The sequence below is a fragment of the Vicugna pacos genome, chromosome 15, assembly GCF_048564905.1.
Source record: "Vicugna pacos chromosome 15, VicPac4, whole genome shotgun sequence".
NCBI classification, from domain to species: domain Eukaryota; kingdom Metazoa; phylum Chordata; class Mammalia; order Artiodactyla; family Camelidae; genus Vicugna; species Vicugna pacos.
Genome location: NC_133001.1, coordinates 54,159,800 through 54,179,408, shown reverse-complemented (window position 1 = coordinate 54,179,408; position 19,609 = coordinate 54,159,800). Strand labels below are relative to the sequence as shown.

Here is a 19,609-nt window from a genome sequence, read left to right as displayed (position 1 = left end):
GTCCCCAAACATACTGGTTAGCGTCGGCTTGGTGATGCTGCAGTAACAAACTAACTCCAAACAGATCCCAGTGATCTGACACATTCCATGTCGCACGCAGGTTGGCAGGGCAATTCCACGCAGCCTCTGGGGGATCCAGGCTGACGGAGGCTCCAGGATCCTGGGGATGTTTCAGCTGGAACCTGTGCTTTCCTCGGTTGCTGGAGGCTGGAGCAGTAAGCCGATTTCATTTCTTAAAATAAGACAACGGTGAAGTCGGCCACACTGATTGACTTTCTTTCACAGGTGGTTCTTCTGTGGCACACAATGCAGTCTGATGGCATTTCACCCACAGGAGAACTTTTCAAAGCTGACGTCAAGCCTCTTGAGCTCTGCCGCCGCTTGTCAACTGGGTTTACATCTTATTCTCCACCTTGGGCTGTCACTTCAGCAGCCTTACGAGTAGACTCCAACTCAAAGAAACCACCTTCTTTTGCTCATTAGTAAGAAACAACCCCCCGGTCGTTCAAGTTTTATATTTATGACAAATAAAACAATAATGAAAAAGTTTGAAATATTGTGATAATTACCAAAACCTGACACAGAGATGTGAAATGAGCAAATGCTACTGGAAAACTAGTGCCTGCGGACTTGCTGGACACAGGGTGGCCACAAACTTTCAATTATAAAAAAAAAACCCAGTATCTGCGAAGCAGGATAAAACGTACACAGAGAGATGGGCAGAGGGTTCAGGACAGAGTGGGAGGAAGAGCCTGGAAGCGAGTTCTGGCCATGCTTCCTCTAGCAGTTGTGAAAAGAAGAGACCAGACACCAGAAGTCAGAGCGATGGAGAGCATCTTCATTTATAGAACACGTCTACAGTTTACAAAGGACTGTCGCTTACATGATCTCATGTTACTCTCAGAACAATCTGCGAAGTGGAAATATGTCACATTTCACAAGTGAGGAACTGCTGCTCTGAGACGCCGCTGTCACCTGTGGAAAGGCACTACCTTCTCTAGTCGTTTCTCCCCTCCTCTCACTCTTCCTTCTCAGGAAAGCCTTTTCTCCTGTATTTCCCCTTAAAATACTTGTCATCGGTCCTCTCCTGTTCTCCTGCTGGGCCCTCTCTTCAGGCGACCTCATCGACCCCCAGGTTTCAGCCACTGCAGATAAACCGACATCTGCCAAGTCTACGGTGCGGAGCTGGGGCAGCCCGGGGAGCACCTGACCTACAGACACACAGCTTCTGCCTGAGCTCTGACATTCACCACGTGTGCCCGAGATGAGGTGCACGACGGGCGGTCCCAGGCTCACAGAAGCAGCCGACAGGGACGGTGAGGAGGGAGGAGGCTGGTGCTCAGCGGAGGGATAGGCCTGGCGAAAGCCACTGGAGCTCAAGGGTATGCAAATCCTAAATTCTCAGCATTATTTTTCAATATTTTGATTTTTGATTCCCATGCTAACTCTTTATACATGGTCTTAATTTCAAGTTGCTTCAATTCTTTCTTTAAAAGCAAGAGAAGTTTAAAATATGAATCTGAATGACACAAGAACCTTGTATGGTAGACAAGCCAAGTATTATTATTAATTTTACAATTCACTCACGCACCCAAGCACTCACTCACTGATTTGTTCAAATGTTTACTGAGCACTTTTTATGTGCCAGGGATGGTGCAAGGCGTTGGGTTTAACAATGATTAAGACAATCCCCCAAGGAGCTCACAGTCTAATGGTAAACTACTGAGTTACTGAGGCACAGTGGTAAATGACTTACCCATGAGGTAGAAAGAGCTAGGTACTTGGAAATGTGGGACAAGAGCGGGAGAGAGGGTAGGGGACAACTAGCACGTCGTAAGGAAACCCCTCTGACTGAAGGGCAAGGCTGCTTACAGAAACACATCACAAAATCTGCTTGCAAAAAAGGTTAAAATACTTTGCAGTTTTTACCATGATTGAATTCATGTCTTGCAAGGAATTAAGTCATGACGTGATGGCATTTCTACACTTGCCCCCAAAGCTTGGGGTGTGCCACCAGTCTGCTCAGACACGATGGCTCTGTAGGGAGCTTGAAGTCCAATTTTAGCACTGGGAACCTCATTGAAATGCTTTAATTAAATCCATGAACTTCAAATGTGTAGCATATTTATGATACTTCTACATGTAGAAATTAGGAAAAAACTTGCCTCTAACCCTCATTCAGAGGATTCTAATAAGTTACAGATACCACAGAAGTTAGAGAATATGTCTGCTACTTTCCATATATACATTATTTCGGCTGTACAAGGGTGAAAAGTTTCACTCAGACATATTTCATAAGTCATCTAAACATTATACAAATATATACAAAGACATCACGTCCAGAGTGTGTGTACACCATCCATTGCAGACATGAACCCGTGTAAGGCAATTTCTCTCATGATAACAACACATGATCCGTGCAGGAAAGGGCAGAGTCCACGAAGAACCGTCCATCCAGCCTGCCTGTCTTTCAGTGATAATTTTTTGTGATTCAGTAATTTCAGGAGGCAAGATGTCTATTTCACTGACAAAAAGCAGTGAATAATTATAAAAAGAGTTGTTTTCAAATGCGGAAACCATAATCATCCAGTAATCTAAGTAGTGAACTATTCAAAGGTACTACTGGCCTGACTGCTGCTACTGAGAATGAGAAACGTCAGGGATGATTTATTGCTCTGAGAATCACATCTGAAGTAGAATTCATCCACGCAGAATGTTCCAACAGGACCCAGCACACCAATCCTCAGACGCCATCAGTTGCTCACTTCGAGCAATTCTTCATTTTGCTGTGGAGGATTTTCTTCTGAAAAATAAACCCGAGAGAAACCATTCTATGTGAAGGTCTGAAAGGCAGGTAATAGAACACACAGCCCAAGTGCTGAAGGAAACCGGAAGACCCGAGTCAGGAACCATAATCTTATGTTAATGGCCTAAGCCTCAAGTTTTCAGTTTCCCAAGAGTAAACCAGAACTCAAACATGTACCTGGAAGGACCATCAGAGGACACAGACAGCTAGGAAGAGTAAAAATATCTATAAGGCCGTAACAGTCATTTATAAAACTATATATATTTAAAAAATCATTAGAATCCTAGATTTTCCTAGTCACAAAACTGGTGCACTTACCTTTATTAGGGTGTTCTGGATGTTTGCTTTTAGATGAGGAGGTACCATCCGACCGTTTATTACTTGAGTGACCCTGCTCCACTTCACATAAATAAACATCAATGGGCCCCTTGGTGCTCCTTATATGCACTGTGATGGAATCCTAGCAAATGACACATGAAACACCGAGACGAATGAGAAAATTCATTCATTATAGTTTTTCACTTACTAGAACTGCAAATGTTCCAAGGAACACTTCTGAAAATTTTAATTTAGGTAGTTTCCTTTCCATCACATATTTGAGAAAATCATACACTCAGTTAGCTTTAGTCACATGAAACCACTGGCCAACACACACAGTTAAACCAGCTACCCGGTCATACAGGGGAGGCTTCAGAGCCCAAAGGGGACCACCTCAGCACGCAGGAGCTCATCTGTCTCTCCTCAAGGAGTTGGCCCCTTTAAGAAGTCTGAACTGGAGACTCCAAAATCAGTGTTCTGATGACAAAGAAATCTAAAACAGTCTGTCAACTCAAATGATAACAGTGTGCTAAGATTTCAGACCACTGGAGAGGTACTGAGCTGAATGAAAGGATTATTCTTCCATCCACTTGAAAAAGAGGATGAAGCCACGCCAAAATATACCTATTGAAATTTAAAACGTTAAATCCAAAAGATACCAGGTAATCAGTTGCTTCTACTGGGAATTGTGCTAAATTCTTAGGGAACAGTTCAGTCATAGAGGACTCCTTTGTTGTTTTGACTGGGAGTGGCTTCAACGGCAAAGTCAAGTCTATTTCCTTTCCTCCCAGACGGTTAGGCCTGGGCTAGGTACCTGGCACCCCACGCCCTTCCTGCTCACTGTGACCTCACAGCACACTGTGACCTCACAGCACACTGTGACCTCACAGCAGAGGGTCTCTGGACCTCCAGTGTCATCGCCCTTCCCGTAGCTTCCTGGTAGCAGGCAGATGGGCTGAAGAACATCTGTGCTCAGCTCATAGATGGCCAGGCCAGGTCTGGTTTGAAGGGTACACCCTGCACAACTCAATACTTCTGAAGCAAGGAAACCGGTAAGCTGCTCAGAAGCGGCGGCTGAGGATCACAGGGTCTATTAAGTCAGGGATTGGCCAAAGTCTTCTGGGCAGGGCGAGGTAGTAAATATTTTTGACTTTGCAGGTCATATCATCCCTCTCACAACTACACACCTTTGCCATTACAGAGTGAAAGCAGCCAGCGACAATATCTAAACAAACGGGCATGCGGCTGTGTCCTGATGCAATTATTTACAAAAGCCCAGCAGGCTGGACTTGACCTGAAGGCCAGTCCATCCGCCCCAGCACTAGATCCCCAGACCTCTCCCCATATCTCTGTGGAATTGGACTCTTTGTCCATCGCTCCCACTGACTTTCCCTACTGCTAAGAATGGCTGCCAAGAGGGCCCACGTTCCTCGGCTTTTAAATGGGACTCTAAGAGACATCTTGGGCCTGATCAAAGGCTCAGCAAGATTTGGCAATTACAGCCTGAAGCAGCTCACAGTACAGGGGAAAAAACAAAAACTCATCAGTCACTGCAGAAATGGACTACCATGCCCCAAAGTGAGGATGTGTTGAAAGACTAGTGATAAGTTACGTATGAATGTGACTATGTGAAATGTGCCATATTAAATATACATGTTACTTAGGAGATCTGGAATATACCCACAACTAAATAAAACAACTAGAAAGTATTACTAAGAAGACACAATTTGAGTGTGACTGGAGTAAAAGAAAGCTGTTCCTTTACCTACAGTACACTGACAAACAGCAACCGGGGTCTCACACGGACAGTGCTCTGCTGGGGATGACAGGAAAGGCGGGTGGTGAGAAATTGCTCTACTCTGAGGGAGGTTAAGCCCCTCTCACAACGAGGAGGACATCACTCTAGCACCAAGGGGCTGTCGGAACTTGACTTGCTCCAAGAATGGCCACATTACTTGGTTCTGGTTCCATCCTTACCAGGAAAACTTCTGATGACAACTATCTTTCAATACAAACTTTCTCGCAAGAAAAAGTGTGCTGAGCAGCTGGCAGCTAACAACATTTTCACTGACACAGCCATTTCACTTTTCATTTTAAATGTGTGACTCAGTATTCTCTTTTATTCATTAGTCTTTTATGAGTTGGGTGAGTGAGTTAATTCCCTAGAGCCCTGGCTGACACCAGATCTTACTTTTGGAACTTTAACACTGACGCCAATTCTTGGTAATCCCGCTAAGAGGCACTGAAATACAACGGTTAACAACAAACCCAGAAGTCAAACGATTCGGTCACTTCCTGTGTCATTGTGAGAGTTTATCAATGTTTCTGTGCTTCAGATTCCTCATCTTTAAAAGGATAATCATCATGACTGCTACTCCATTTGTGGTGCTACTCCAAACAAGTTAAAACGTGTAACAAGCCCGATCCAGCATCAGGCATGCCGCTAACGTGGACAGAGAGGTTATCGGGTTACTATGCCTGCAATAAAGCGCAGCCTAAGCAGCTGGCCTGCTTCCCTCTTAAATCTTAAAAATGCAGGGCTACCTACTTCTCTGGGAGCTGGAACATCCAATCTGGTTTCTGCTGGAGCTTTAACTGCGATAACAATCTGTTCATGGAAGGCTTGAATGCTATGAATATCTTGATACGTCACATATGCTAGTGTAAAAATCAGTCAAGGATCTCCAAGCAGAGTGGGGAGATAATTTATCCCATAACACATGAATGTGTGTAATTTTAGAATAGCTTCAGTTTTTATGGAATACAAACTCACGATTAAGGAAAGTAGTAAAAAAATAATTTCGTATATAATCCTCATTATTTCATCAACAATTCTTAAAATTTTATAAAGTTTCTTACAATATTTGTAACTCAAAAAATCTCTTTAAACTGTACTACTGTGGGTATGATGACAATTTCTGGAGAAAAATATTAATAAAGTCTGAACCATAAATATAATGCATGAAGGTATTCAAACCTCCCCACTCTCTTCCCTATTCACTGCTAGAGCTTACTATGAGGACCTTTGGGAAAAAATATTCAGTCTGATGAGAATCTTCTAAAATGTAAGGTGGAAAGAATCTGTAAAAAGTAGAAACAACTTAGAGAATCAGGTTTTCTGGACCATCGTGTATTCAGGGGATTTTCCTCACCCAAAATTACTTTCCATCTCACTACCTGAATTTTTTTCATCTTATTTTATTGTGTTGCCTGAAATTTCACCAATTACGTGATTTACTGGGTTTCCCCAGCATTCTTTTTTGACTCCACAGACCTTTTGATTGGGTGTAGTAATAGCATTTATTTTCCTTCTAATAACTGAAACTGTGGAAACAGGAGTTATGACTGGTGTGGAGATAATACGTAAATGTGAAGCATGGAACAGCTCAAAATCAGTGACACCTCAGAAAGGTGCCACAGGGAAACAGGTGCCAAACAGTCTAGGAGACCCAGGAGGAGGTCAGCACCGAAGGCAAGTCTCCTACTCTGGTCCCGGGGACTCGGAGCTTAAGAAGAGCATCGACATTCGACCAGGCTTTGTGAATTAGGATGGCAGTTTAAGTACCATTTCTACAGCAGTTCATTCACTTCTAAAGGTCTAATTTTGTATCTTCAATATACTAATTAAATCCCTAAGCTGACCCTACTACTCAAAGAAACCTGCCAGGAAGAAGAAATTTTTTTAAAAGGCACAGAGTTAAAGGATATCTTTCATTTTCTTTGTCATCTGTCAACTCAAACAACTGCTGAGCACAATCCTTAATTAACTCATCCAGAGCATCTTCCATCGCTGACAAGTCAGAAAGTTCCTCCTGCAGCTTCTTCTGTTGGGGCATGGCTCCAAAATTGCTAAGATCTGATCCTCTTTAAAAGAAAAAGATCACCATCAATACCATCTAGGAGATCACAAAACAATACCAGTTAAGTCACTCACTGGAGCTTCTTCAAATATTTGCAGCAGGTGTTTCCCACAATGACAGACAGAAACCAGGAACTGAACTCCACTCCTGTCCTCCCATTATTCTAGACAACCATCGTTCCTTCTGGTTTTTGTCTCCAGTTCTATTCTCTTACATAGGGACTTTAAAAAACAAAACCAACTCTATAACCCTATGGAAATTAGCAGTAGCACGCAAAGCTGAATGAAGTTGAATGAGCACTGGGCTAAGAATCAACAACACCCGGTTTTATCCCCAGCTCTACTTCTTACAGCGTGACTTGACAAGTTACAATCTTTGAATCCCTTAGTTTTTACAGATGAAATACAAGGACTATTGGCCAAATCATGGTTCCTCTGCTAAAATTGAGTCTTTATTTTTCCCTACTGTGCATTTTTTATCCGGTTCTATCTGAATATGATTATACAATTTTTAAAAGATATATTTTCTTTATTACTATCTACCCCAATATGACATGACCTGAGTAACAACTGTTATTCATTGTTTTCTTCAATCTTTACAGAAAATACAGAGGGAAAAGGCTGCTACTTTATCTTTCGCTTGCTAGTTCCCAAATTAGTGATTCAGAACATAATCTGATATTAACCCCTGAAGTGCTGTTTAATGTTATTTTGCAAACATTCTCAAATTACAATTCAATTTGCATTTCCGTACCATTGAAGAAGTAACCTCCCTTATGAACCCCTTTCCTCTAACAGCTAAGTTAATTTTAGAGTCATTTTACAATCTTTGTTGGTAGAGTTTTCATTTGCCTGAAAGGTCTCTGGAACTATTATACCCTGGAACTATTTCTTACTGATCCAAAATACTTGCCTATTGTAAGTACAACAGCCTTCTCCCTGTGTGTGTGCCCCCATGCGCACGCATGCACACGCACACACCTGTATCTATGTCTGCACCTCTACCATAAGGTCTCTGAGATCCTTCCTAACTATACGCTGTCTTTAGCAATTACCTTGTAGACATTAAGACTCCTCTTTTTTCACATCCTGGGCACTGTGTTCCGAATGTCGTAACCAGAGGGTAGTTGTTAAAAAGTGAGACATCTGCCCTCTGCCGGCACTGAGTAACAGCCTCTGGGGAGGGAGGGAGGCCTCCAAGTGTTTGTTACACACTGTGCAAGAACCACTGTTTTACAGCCTTAACTACTTCCCAATGTCAACAATCAACTGAAACTAAGGAAATATTAAAAACAAAAAACTCCTGTGCAGTCAGATTCCCCTGTCTTATCTTGAAAAGCAAAACTCTTAAAACTAATCATGATTTCATTTAACTTTACCATAATACTAGAATGATTTTCCATAATATTAGAATGAATGGTACCAATGATATTCTACTCTAAGCAGGAAAAAATTATTTACATACTTTGTGGGACAATGTAAGACAATTTTATAGAATCCTTCTCTAACAAAAATTCGCATCTTTGTTTTAATAGTCAAAACACTGCTAGTATCTAATTTGTTTTAAGCATAGTATCATCACTTCATGAGAAGGGGAAAAAACATGCAAAGTCTGAAATCAGCTTACATCCATCGAATATGATTCTTAGACTTTTTTTCAACCAGATCAATTCCATCCAAGACATTGGTGATGTCATACACTCTTCGTTTCCGTACTCCCAGTTTTGTTGCAACCTTGTTTAAGTCAAGAATACCCCCAGGAGCAGATCTGACAAGATCCATAAATTTTCGAGTTAAATAAACCAGTGATACATCAAAACGAGGTCTCTTCACTTTTAGAGCTTCTGGGAAACAAAACAAAGACAACTTGTAAAATTTTAAATAGCATTTCTTTCTCAACTCATTGAAAAAAACCCATTTATTTCTTCTTGATCAGTAAGCATAGACACCTACAGAAATTCTACAGACTGCCTAAAATCATGGCTAATTTTTACGAGATAGATTTCTATAAAATAACAAATGTATTTCCACTCTACTTTTTATGGCTGCATAGTATTTAACTGCATAGATTATCTGCAAATTTACCCCAATATAGGAAATTCAGAGTGTCTCCAGTTTTACTACTTTGCACAATACTTTAATGAATCTCCTAGTAGCTAAATTTTGATATGCATCTCTGTTCCCTTTAGTTAAGTTCCAAGATGTGGAATTGTTGAGTAAAAGGGTCTTTTGAAGTGTACTGCTACACCTGCTGACAGAACGAAGATTCTATCAATTTTACGCAGTGGGTGAGGGCCTCATCTCACGCCCTTGCCAAAACTAAATATAATCATTCTTTTCATCTCTCCCAATTTGATACTAAATAAAAAGGTCTTATGGTTAAGTGTGCAGAGGAAATAATTCTACAGATAATTCAGTTGTCCTTTTGGGGTGGAGAATGTGATTACTCCTTAATTCAACTTTCAGAGCGCACCGCAGTCGGTATGCTTCAGAGGAAATACCCACCCTTGCCCACAACCCCCGCAACACCATGTTCAGTTTAAAAACCACTCGTGGTTACTCCAAGAAACCAAAGTACGTATTTTAGAATATAAACATTTTCTCTGTGGAGACCACTCCTATACCTAAGATTAAATGGGATTAAATAGGAATTAAACTTTTTAAAAAATTCTAAGCAGAAGACAGTCACAATTGTACAACAAATCTTGGAAGACTACAAATGAGCGATTCCGATTTAAGAAACATTTACAAGTGAGCCCTGAACAACGCACGAGTTACCCTGTGTGTGATTCACAGTAGCCCCTGCACCTGCGGTTCCTCCAAATCTGCGGACTCAACCAGCCCTGGACTGCTTCGTACTGCAGTGTTTACCACTGAAAAATCCGCATATAAGTGGACTGCAGTTTAAACTCATGTTGTTCAAAGATCAACTATAATTACACTAAATTACTAACAAGGCATGGTCCTATAAGTTCAGGATAAGCATATTCCTGTGTTAGTCATTTTATAAAGAACAGATATAAACTGAACACCTATAACATGACAGTTGCTGAAGGGATAAAAACATGAATAAAACAGTCTTCAAACTAAAGGAACTCCACATTCAATAGTTTAGCAGGAACCCTACGCAAAGCCCAGAGACGAGTGTGAGAGTGTTACATGCGAAGTTACATGCGAAGATAAAGCTCATGACAGTGGAAACAGGGAAGGCCCCCTAGCGAGCGTGGCCGGGAACAGAGCACAGAAAGACTAGACAGGGAGGGGTTCTCGAGCACTCACGGGGACGAGGGGCTGAGCGAGGAGAGGAAACAATAGAGCAGCCCGCGAGGACACAGTGTATTCAGGGCTCCCACAGCGTGTGCAGCGTTAGTAATGGGGAGGGTGCAGACGGCCTGGGGGGGGGGGAAGGCTGCAAAGTGAAGCAAGAAACAGCCCTCAAGGGCCTCGTCCTTCTGTCTGTCCATTCTCTCTTGCCTTGTTTCTTTTAAGGATATGAAGTGGGTTATGAATTTAATATAAACAAATAAAACCAAACAAATGAGTCAGGATTTTTCCTATATATAACAGAGCATCACTGAAGACTTCTAGGTTGAGTGATGTCATCACCGCCCTTCTGTGTTAGAGAAACTACACTGGCAGCAGAATTAAGAGGTGAGGGGTGCCTGGCTCTGCGATCTCTTCTGTCTGGGAGGGGGCAAGCCTGCCCGAGGCAGGAGCCAAACATGTGGGTGAGGCTGTGGGCTGAAGTTGGAGGCTCGGGGCTGAATTCTGATGGAGCAAGTTACTTAACCTCTCTGAACCTAAAACTAAGGCTTATCTATAAAACAGGACTAATAATCCATACTGTATTTGAAGGTTGTGATAATCCATGCAAAGAGCCTAACACAAGGCCAAGCCCTGAACGAGCTCAATAAACATCAGACGTGACTGCGAGTGGGTGGTACGAGGCAGACGAAGGAAACGCTTTCAGAGTAAAACTGACCAAACGTCGGGGCCAGATATGGGTGGGGCTGTGGCGGGGCAGAGAAGTGAAGGCTCATGTTAAGATGTGCAGTGGGCGTCTATGCACCGTCTACCCACTGAGATTAGGAGCACATTAAGAGGAAATTGGGGTGGGGCCATTTATCGGGACAATTTCCAGAAAGATAAGGAACTAGAGCAACTAACATTCCATTTCCTGTAACGGGCTCTGAACACCGATCCACGGCAGGAGTAGAAGGAAAAATCAAAGGAAACCAGGAGGGCAGAAGAGCATCCTCATGCTTGCTGCCCGAGAGGGCCTTCAGCCCTGCTGACGGCAACACGCGCTCTCACAGAATTCTGGGAAACATCCGCCAACACAGACCAGTCCACTCCAAAAGCGCCACTTCCAAAGCAACAGAGAATAAACTGGCATTTGTGCATGTTAACAGCCCACAACCCCAGGAGTTTTTGCTGAAATTTCAAGCTTTACATTTCAGTGTACAAATAATATTTTATTTAAGTTACTTACCAACTTATGTACATTTAAAGTAAATCATTTAAAATCACATGAAGTTCAAACTACAAAACCTAAAACCTATTCAGGAATCAACTTACTTCTCATGGACACATATTGTACATTATCTTCTAAATTAATCCTTATTTTTGATGGCTGAAAAAAAGAAGATACAGAAATTAATTAGTAATTTAAAATGCAAATGAACAGCAAAAGGCAAAAAAATGCAAACAAACAGCATTTTACTGGATAATAATAAAGGTTTTTTTTCTCACCCTGGGATGATAATTTGGGTGTAAGAAAACCAGTTCTTCTTCTAATACTTACGCTAACTGTAATCACATCTGACAAGGTTCACAGATTTGAATTTCTAATACTGCATGGTCCTCCGTAAGTACAGAACAGTAGTTAAAGAAACAGGGGTGGGGGAGAAAGGAATAGGGGAATGTGAATATGAGAATTTATTACTAACAGACACTAATTTACTAATGGCATCAGGTACTGAGGATAAAAATACAAAGACGATCAGGACACTGTCCCTGACTCTGGGAAGCGCAGAAGTCTAAGATACATCTAAACTAACAAATGGTCACCCCTTGCTAATTAAGTGTAAGTGGTTCCAAGAAATGTGCTCATAAACTTTCACAGGCAGCCTTGCATTCCCGTGATAATTAATGTAAAAACAGCATTTTTAATAATAGAAAATAACGCACACTATGTAACTAGGAACTTTGGTATTAGATTAATTAAAAATCTCTCTTAAATCCTTCAGACAACCAGGAAAATTAGTAGTAGCTCCACTATCAACGCTCACCATTTTACCAGTTATTTCGAGGCTAGGAAAGTTTATATAAACTGGTAGTAACATCTGCAATACTTTTAGAAATTGTTTTTGCAAACAATAAAATCTTTAGATGAAGCCGTGTAAACAGAAACCCGTATTAGCCTCGTGCTTAGAACAAAGGATAATGATGCCATGCTCCTCCAGACAAGCCCCGTGCAGGTTTAGTTCTTATGTAAGTGAAAAAACTGGCCCCAAACTGGCCGCAGAAGTGGGAATGTGAACGCCATAAGGCACCTGAGAGAAGAATCAGCAGTACCACGGATGTGCCCAGCGAGGAAATCAAAGGGGTTCACAGGGAAGGGGATCCCTAGCTGAGCCTTGAAAGACAAGCCAGATTTTGCCCCAACCTGTGGGAGCCTGGGGGGGTGGGAAGGAAAAAAAACAGGGCTCCTGGGGCAGCAAGTGAAATAAACAAAGATGTGAAAACAGAAATAGCCTGGCACCTTTTGAGAACCCGCCTGAGCAGCCAGTGCGAAACCGACTTGATACTGAGGCTGAAGGGCAGGCTAGCACCTTGCCAACGCGGAAGACCGTGAAAGGAACGCTAAGGAGTCTGAACTTTAGGCTGTAACCAGAGCAGAACCACCACAGATTTCTGAACAAGAGAATGACGAACTCAGGCTCGTGGGTTAGAGATCTAAGTGTGTTAGCAATGTGACAAAGAGACTGGAGGATGGGGAAGCCTGAAGCCGAGGTGAGCCGCTCCTTGCTTTTCAGTGACACAAATCCTTGACACAAGGATTCGTTTATCATCTATGACAAGATGACAGCACCTGTCAGCGAGTTAACCTGATAGGGAACCATTCCCCTGAAGCAGAGCTCCACTGTGAAGTGAACTGAGTTGTTAGAATTTAAAGCAACATATAGGCCTGCTGGGTGCAAAACCCCAGTTGAGAATGCCCGTCTTGGGGGCAGGGGCTCTGCCTGGCTCTCTCTTGCACAGGGCTGACCACGGTGACTTGCAAATACAGTATCCAACAGTCAGCCACTGAAGGGCAGTCCTATTAAAGTCAAACATCAGACCAGTATGACCAACTGTCACAGCTACTTTTACATTCAACCCTTCTGCTAACACAGTATGAGACAGAGTTGAAATACTGTCTCAAGACTCTCAAATGACAAAAAATCCACCCTCATCACATTGGTTTGGAACACACAAACAAATACCCTAAATGATACACATATTATGGTTGGTTCATGAGTTTTCTATTCGGTCCATGATCTGTTACTTATGTATCTGCAACATACTATTTTAATTACTACAATGTTAAAGTAAATTCCGCCATCACGTCAGTGCAGTCCTGACAACGCACACAGACAGGGTTAACAGAGCAGAGCCCGCGGCGCTTTACTGTAAACAGGCTTCTGTTCTTAGTAGCAGGGCCAAGTTCTACACTCACAGTACTCAGCTGTTTCCAAACAGGCTGCCTCCCTACCTGCTCTCCACATACTCTAGAAGGGCAGCTTTTCCTGCTCAATACTCCTCCCTCTGGTCTCTTATCTAGACCGTTGCTATTCAGCTTGGCACAAGGATAATAAGACCTCAGTCAGGCACAGTAACATGAGAAAGTATGACTTCCTTTCCCCCACATTCTTTGCTATAAACTACATATTGGCTATACTGAGATCTGTGGGAGAACAGATTCCAACAGCATCCATTCATTTTTTTCCCCTTTGAATATAAAAACACTATCCCTTTATCTTGGAGGAATCATAACAGTGTCACGCCCTTCGGGGCAGACATGCCAAAGGAACATCATCTGAATCCTACAGATCTACAATCCTGGAGATTTCCAAAGTGCTTACAGCAATGACACATTCATCTCATTTATATTCAGAATTGTTCTTGACTAGAGACTGGGTTCAGGACTACTAGGACTTCTTAAATGCTGGGAGATCCCAGCCCGTATCTGCAACACAGTGTAGGAATATAACTTTTTACTGCCCATTTTCCAAGCTATTGCAAAGATTAAATGACAGATTTTGTAAACTGTAAAAATCCTATGAAAGCACAAGAGACTACTTATTATTGTTTTCCTTCTTGAACCGGAACAGTGCCTGGCACATTCAGGCACTTGGTAAATATTTGTTAAACTAATGAACAGAGACTGAAATAGGACCTCATCGAAGATGACTTCAACTGACAAATAACAATGAGTGTTTACAGACACAGGGACGGGGGAAGACACCCTCCTGGGAACATTAATAAGGATCACTGAGAGACCATGAAGCCTCACTGCCTGTTTTCTAAATTCGCCATCTGGATAGAGTCAGTCTGACAATCCTGGCAAGCCCTCCCAGCTTCTCTGACTTTGGTGAGTCACATTCAACAGGTGAGCTTTTCGGGGAGTAAACGGGACTAGACAGGACCTCCCTTTTGAAGTGGTTTAAAATCAGAATAAATGCTTCCTCATACAAAAGTTAGCAAGCTATCAAAAAAAAAAAAAGTAAATGAAATGCCACCCCTGCACATGGCCCGCCAGAACAGAACCGGGTACCTGGCGCTGGAGGGAGACAATGAGGCTCTCCCTCCAAGGGCACAGAGAGGAGGTGAGAAGAGGGGCCCCCACTCCAGGTGAGGAACGATGACCCCCAATGGGAGACTGATTGTGTGAACCCTTTCAGGGACATCCATTATTTTTAAAATTTTGAAATAATCTCAGCCTTCAGAAAAGGTGCAGAAACAGTACCAACAATTACCACATACCCTTCACCCAAACCCCTCAAATGTTAATGTTTTGCGTTTGCTTTATCATCTTTTTCTCTATACACACGTGCTTTTTTTTTTTTCCTCTGAATCATCTGAGTGTAAACTGCAGACCCCTAAATAATTCAGTGTTTATCTCAAGGACAGTCTCTGACACAACCACAATATAACTACCAAAAAGTCTGTTCAAGACTAAGCAGTCTTGATAAGCAACAAGTTCATAACTGTATAGCACAAGGAACTATATTCAATATCTTGCAGTAACTTCTAATGAAAAAGAATATGAAAACGAATACATGTATGTTCACACATGACTGAAGCATTGTGCTATACACCAGAAACTGACACATTGTAAACCGACTACACTTCAATAAAATACATGTACAAAAAACGGAAAAAAAAAAAAAGACTAAGCAGTCTTGAAAAAGTCTGTCAGAAGAAATCTGGACTTCAAGGACACTGCCAGTAAGGGTTCAAAAGGACAGGGGAACTTACAGAAACTTGAAGAAGGGGGATCCTTGTTATGCTAAGACAGAGCACTTAGCAACAGTATCAACTGCAGTTCTGAGGAAAGTTGATGCTAATGAACAGGGTAATCCTACCAAGGAGATTTCCAGGCAGCACTCACCGCCCTTGCAGCTCATCATGCAAGATGAGGGAGACTGAGGAAAGAACTGCTGAACAAAAGGAAGCCAGGATTTAGTGGCTTTAAAAATTCTCAGCCTCTCAAGAAGCTAAAAATTAAGAAATGACTTCTCAGAAAGACCAAATCAAAGGCAGACACCATAACCTAAAGATGAAGGGTGTGACTACAGTTTTTGCTGGAGCCCTCAGGGATCAAAATGGTCCCTTGGAGAACTACTCAGTCACACAAAAGGCCCCAGAAGGAGAGTAAGAATGGACCTCGCAGATCTCTTGCTCTAATGACAGGGCCACAGGGAGCTGCAGGCACTGTCCCTCGGCTACCCCAGCAGAAGTCCAGGGTAGAGAAGAGTTGATCTTGAAGAAATCTATGGGTGGGACTTCCATCTAGTGAGTGAACCACAAGCTTAACAGTAGTTTTTGAGAGAATTATATCAGCAAAACCACTGCCAGCTTGGACTAAAAGGGACAAAGACAGTTCAAACAGAGAAGAGGCCATTGGACACCCCAAATTCTGCTGACAGGCTGAAAAAAGCACTCACCTATGAATAGATATCACCTTTCATGAAAAAGACAGACTCAGATGGTGGCGCCAAGAGCCCAGGGGGAGACGTGGGAGCATGGAGAACTGTTTCCAAGCCTTGAGACCTAATTAAGAAATTTCTCACCCTCACCAGGCTGGATTTCAGAACTGCTCTGGGCCAGGTACTCCTCGGTGCCTCCCATTTCCTCTTTATGAACAGGACTGTCTACAGCAGTTACCCTGTGTCTTCCCCACTAGCGTATGCTGTAGCTGCGTGCTGGGTGTGTGTGTGGGGGGTCAGATAACTTGTCTTTTTAGTCTTACAGACCTAAAGATCTGGAGGAACCATACTTGAAAGGCTGTACTTAAAGAATTACACCTGAGGAGCTTGAATTCTTATCCTATTCTCTGAGCATAAAATCTGTTATTGTGAGACTCAAATTGCGAGAAATACACTTTAAAAAGATGATTACGGTTAGTCACTCTGTGGCAAATATAAAAACTCGGGGGCAAGCCAAGTATCAGGAAAACTGGTTAAGAACACACTGCAACAATCCAAAACACAGACTGTGGCTAAAAGTGGCAAGTACTGGTGATTAACTTTAACTAGACAGAGAGATGGAGAGGGTCAGTTTGAAAGAGAAAATGCAAGGGTGATGCCCAGGACACTAGCTTGGGCAATGTGGTGGGTGTGGTGCCATTTACAGCAGGAGACAGCAAGCTGTTGCTTGCTTAGGCAAGAAGATAATGAATTCGATTTTGGATATATGAGTTTGAAATCTAAGTAGAGATCTCCCAGTAGACAGAAAGCTATGAGCTGGATTTATAGGTTTGGGACTTACTATGACATGGTAACCAAAACTACCAGAGTGGGTGAGAATTTCCAAGACTTCAAGGGCTGTATGTATCTTCTAATATTAAATACAAAATTAAGTAGTTTTTTCCATAGTAAGAGTTTAGAACTTTTAGCATGTTCTCAAAGATTAAGACCATCAATATAAACAGTAAGAGAAGTCATGACAGTGGTGCATGACATCTCACGTGAAGGAACTGTGAAGAAGGCAGAAGATCTGAGTAACATCAACATGGAAGGAAAGGGAAAAGGAAGAGGAGTCTGCGAAGGAGAACAAAAGAAGCCAGATGAGCAGATGGAGAGCCGAGATTAGGTGTCCAAGGAGCTATTCCATGGTGAGAGTTTCCAAACAAAAGTGAGCGGTCAATCATGTCAAAGCTACAGAAGATACATAGTGAAACATCCACTGGAAGTGACAAGCTTGTTGGTGACCTTGGTAGGAAGTCTTAGAGCTCTGCTTGGGGCAGAGGCCCCTCCCCCGACAGCAAGGCAAGGTGGTAACGACAGGAGAGCAAGTAGACCCAGGAGTGCAAACAATTTTTTCAAAAAGTTTGGCTGTGAAGGGGGAGCGATACCACAGATGGGAGGGCATACGGAAGGAATTAAGGGAGGGATCTTTCAAGATGCAAAAGGATTCAGGATGTGGTTTAAGTAGTCGAGAATTTACCATCCGGAGTCAGATCCTGTGAGGTTAAATCCAGGCTTTTCTACTTACTAGCTAAATACACGGAAGCCACTTAACATCTCCAAGTCTATTTTGGTAATTATAAAACAAGAATAAACCCTTAGGACTGCCCTGCAGAACTAAAGGAGATAATGTTCATAAACTATTTTTGAGCACCGAGTCTTCTTGGTGTCTGGGCACACTAACTCCAGGAAATGTTTAGTTACTAGTAATCAGAAGAAACCAGCAGAGAAATTGATAATGTCGGGAGAATGGAAAATGATGGTTCATCGAGGGTCCTGAGGATTAAGGAAAATCTACTGCATCTAGTCCAGAACAACAGACAAAATTAACCTTTTTTGCAGGGAGTCCAAACTCTCTTTCATTTTCTCTGTCAAACAGGATGGAAGATAATTTGCTGAACGGGGAGGCTCTGGGTGGGAAATGTGAGGTGTGGACAAGTTTTAAGTGGCTGAAGTAGGAGAGCGGGAGAGGAGGCTGAAGAGAACAACTGAGAAACAGCTTGCAGAGATAGTGAGAAATGGAAAAGCATGATTATCTCAGGCAAAGTTGAGAAATTTTCTCCTACACTGCTCCGTAGCCGCGGTAAAAGCCAGGGAGGCTGACAACATATTTGCAAGCAGATGCTGAAGGGAGAAGAGTTTAAGCAGGTGGCCGGTCTGGTTCACAGGACGTGATGGGGCAGTGCGAAAGCCGGGGAGGCCGAGGAGCAGCCCCGGGCCCAGCCCCGGGGAGGTCACGACCGAGGCGACTGCCAGTCCAGCCTCTCCGCGGGCCGGGTACCTCCACCTCCACCCCCACCCGACGGCCCCGCGCTGGAACACACGCCGTCCCCGGGGCTTACCAGCAGCCCCTCCACGTTGATGGGGTCCCGGCACCGGCGGCGAACCGTCTCCTCCGCCGGGTCCACGAGCAGGCTGGGCAGCTTCCGCGCCGGCCGCTGCTGACTCATGCTGCCCAGCCGGCCGCCCCTCGCCCTCGCACCCCGCGAGCTCTCCCGCCTTCTCCCGCTCGGGTCGGGCGCCGCCCCCAGCACACCGGGTCCCGGGGGCCAAGCACGAACCGGGTCCCTGGCCTGATCGGAGGCGCCGCCTGGCTAGGCCGGCCTGCAGAGGGACGCGCCGCTGCCCCCACGACCCCGGGAGCAAGAACGCAGGCGGGAGGCGAGCTAGGTGACCCGCGGACCTCAGGACGCCAGGCCCGCCATCTTCCCGCATGCGCAGTGCGCCGCCCCCAGTGCGCATGCCCGCGGCGGCCGGCGCGCTCCCACGTACTGGTCGCCTCCTGGAGGCCGGAGCTCCGGAAATCCCGGGGACGGAATTAACGGAGAGGATGGCGAAGGAAAAGGAAGACGTGGAGCAGAATTCCAGGCACAGGGAACGGGGCGAGAGAAAAGAGGCAGCCCGGACAACGCAATAGTCGCCTCGGAATTCTTGACACTAACGACACTAATAACTGAAAATTCTGAGCCTGCAGGGATGTTAATTTACTCTTGAGCCCCCTCGGCCCATCTCAGGTACTTGCCCAGTGTTGATGCTTAGTAAATACTGGTAACCAAACCTTCGTGAAATTTTTTACTTCTCTGTATCTTTCTTTCTTTCCCTTTTTCCCCTTCCTCTTTTCATATGAGGAATAAATTATTGATTCCCTATTGTGTTAGATATCATGGCGGGGACAGGAGATACTCGTTTGAATTTGGCACGGACTCAACCTCAAATTCCGGTGGAAAAGACAGATAAATCAACGGAACATTTAAAGCGGGAGCCAGAATGTGTGTTTTCAGATCCTGGCTCCCACTACTTGGAAGTTTACCAGAACTTAAGCAAGCTACTTAATCGCTCTGTGCTTCAGTTTCCTCATCTGTTAAATGGGATCAATGCCAGTACTTGCCTCAT

General features: G+C 43.6%; 1 protein-coding gene and 1 long non-coding RNA gene across 3 annotated transcripts; one reads left to right on the top strand and one right to left on the bottom strand.

Moving 5' to 3' along the window:
- Positions 1-2,641: 2,641 nt before the first annotated feature.
- On the bottom strand, positions 2,642-19,080 carry E2F6 (E2F transcription factor 6). 2 transcript variants are annotated; one of them, XM_072938205.1, is made up of 7 exons: positions 18,989-19,080; positions 11,562-11,616; positions 8,611-8,827; positions 6,833-6,988; positions 5,673-5,787; positions 3,125-3,266; positions 2,642-2,803 (listed from the first exon to the last, which is right to left on the bottom strand). In XM_072938205.1, the coding sequence occupies exons 2-7, from the start codon at positions 11,566-11,568 to the stop codon at positions 2,754-2,756; spliced, it is 687 nt and encodes a 228-aa protein (XP_072794306.1). In that variant the 5' UTR covers positions 11,569-11,616; positions 18,989-19,080; the 3' UTR covers positions 2,642-2,753. The 2 variants fall into 2 exon arrangements, with proteins under 2 accessions (XP_072794306.1, XP_006197179.1); XM_006197117.4 differs by lacking the exon at positions 18,989-19,080 and adding an exon at positions 18,559-18,945.
- On the top strand, positions 3,877-7,412 carry LOC140685788 (uncharacterized). Its single transcript, XR_012059231.1, has 2 exons — positions 3,877-4,176; positions 4,326-7,412. It is a non-coding gene; the product is annotated as an uncharacterized lncRNA (long non-coding RNA).
- Positions 19,081-19,609: the final 529 nt, after the last annotated feature.

What these genes read in the sequence shown, in the direction of transcription:
- E2F6 (XM_006197117.4), bottom strand. Translation starts at nt 18,666, where the DNA reads ATGAGTCAGCAGCGGCCGGCGCGGAAGCTGCCCAGCCTGCTCGTGGAC. An exon ending in TCAACGTGGAGGGGCTGCTG is followed by an intron (nt 11,617 to 18,558) that starts GTAAGCCCCGGG and finishes TCTTTTTTTCAG; the next exon opens with CCATCAAAAATAAGGATTAA. An exon ending in AAGAATCATATTCGATGGAT is followed by an intron (nt 6,989 to 8,610) that starts GTAAGCTGATTT and finishes TTTCTTTTAAAG; the next exon opens with AGGATCAGATCTTAGCAATT.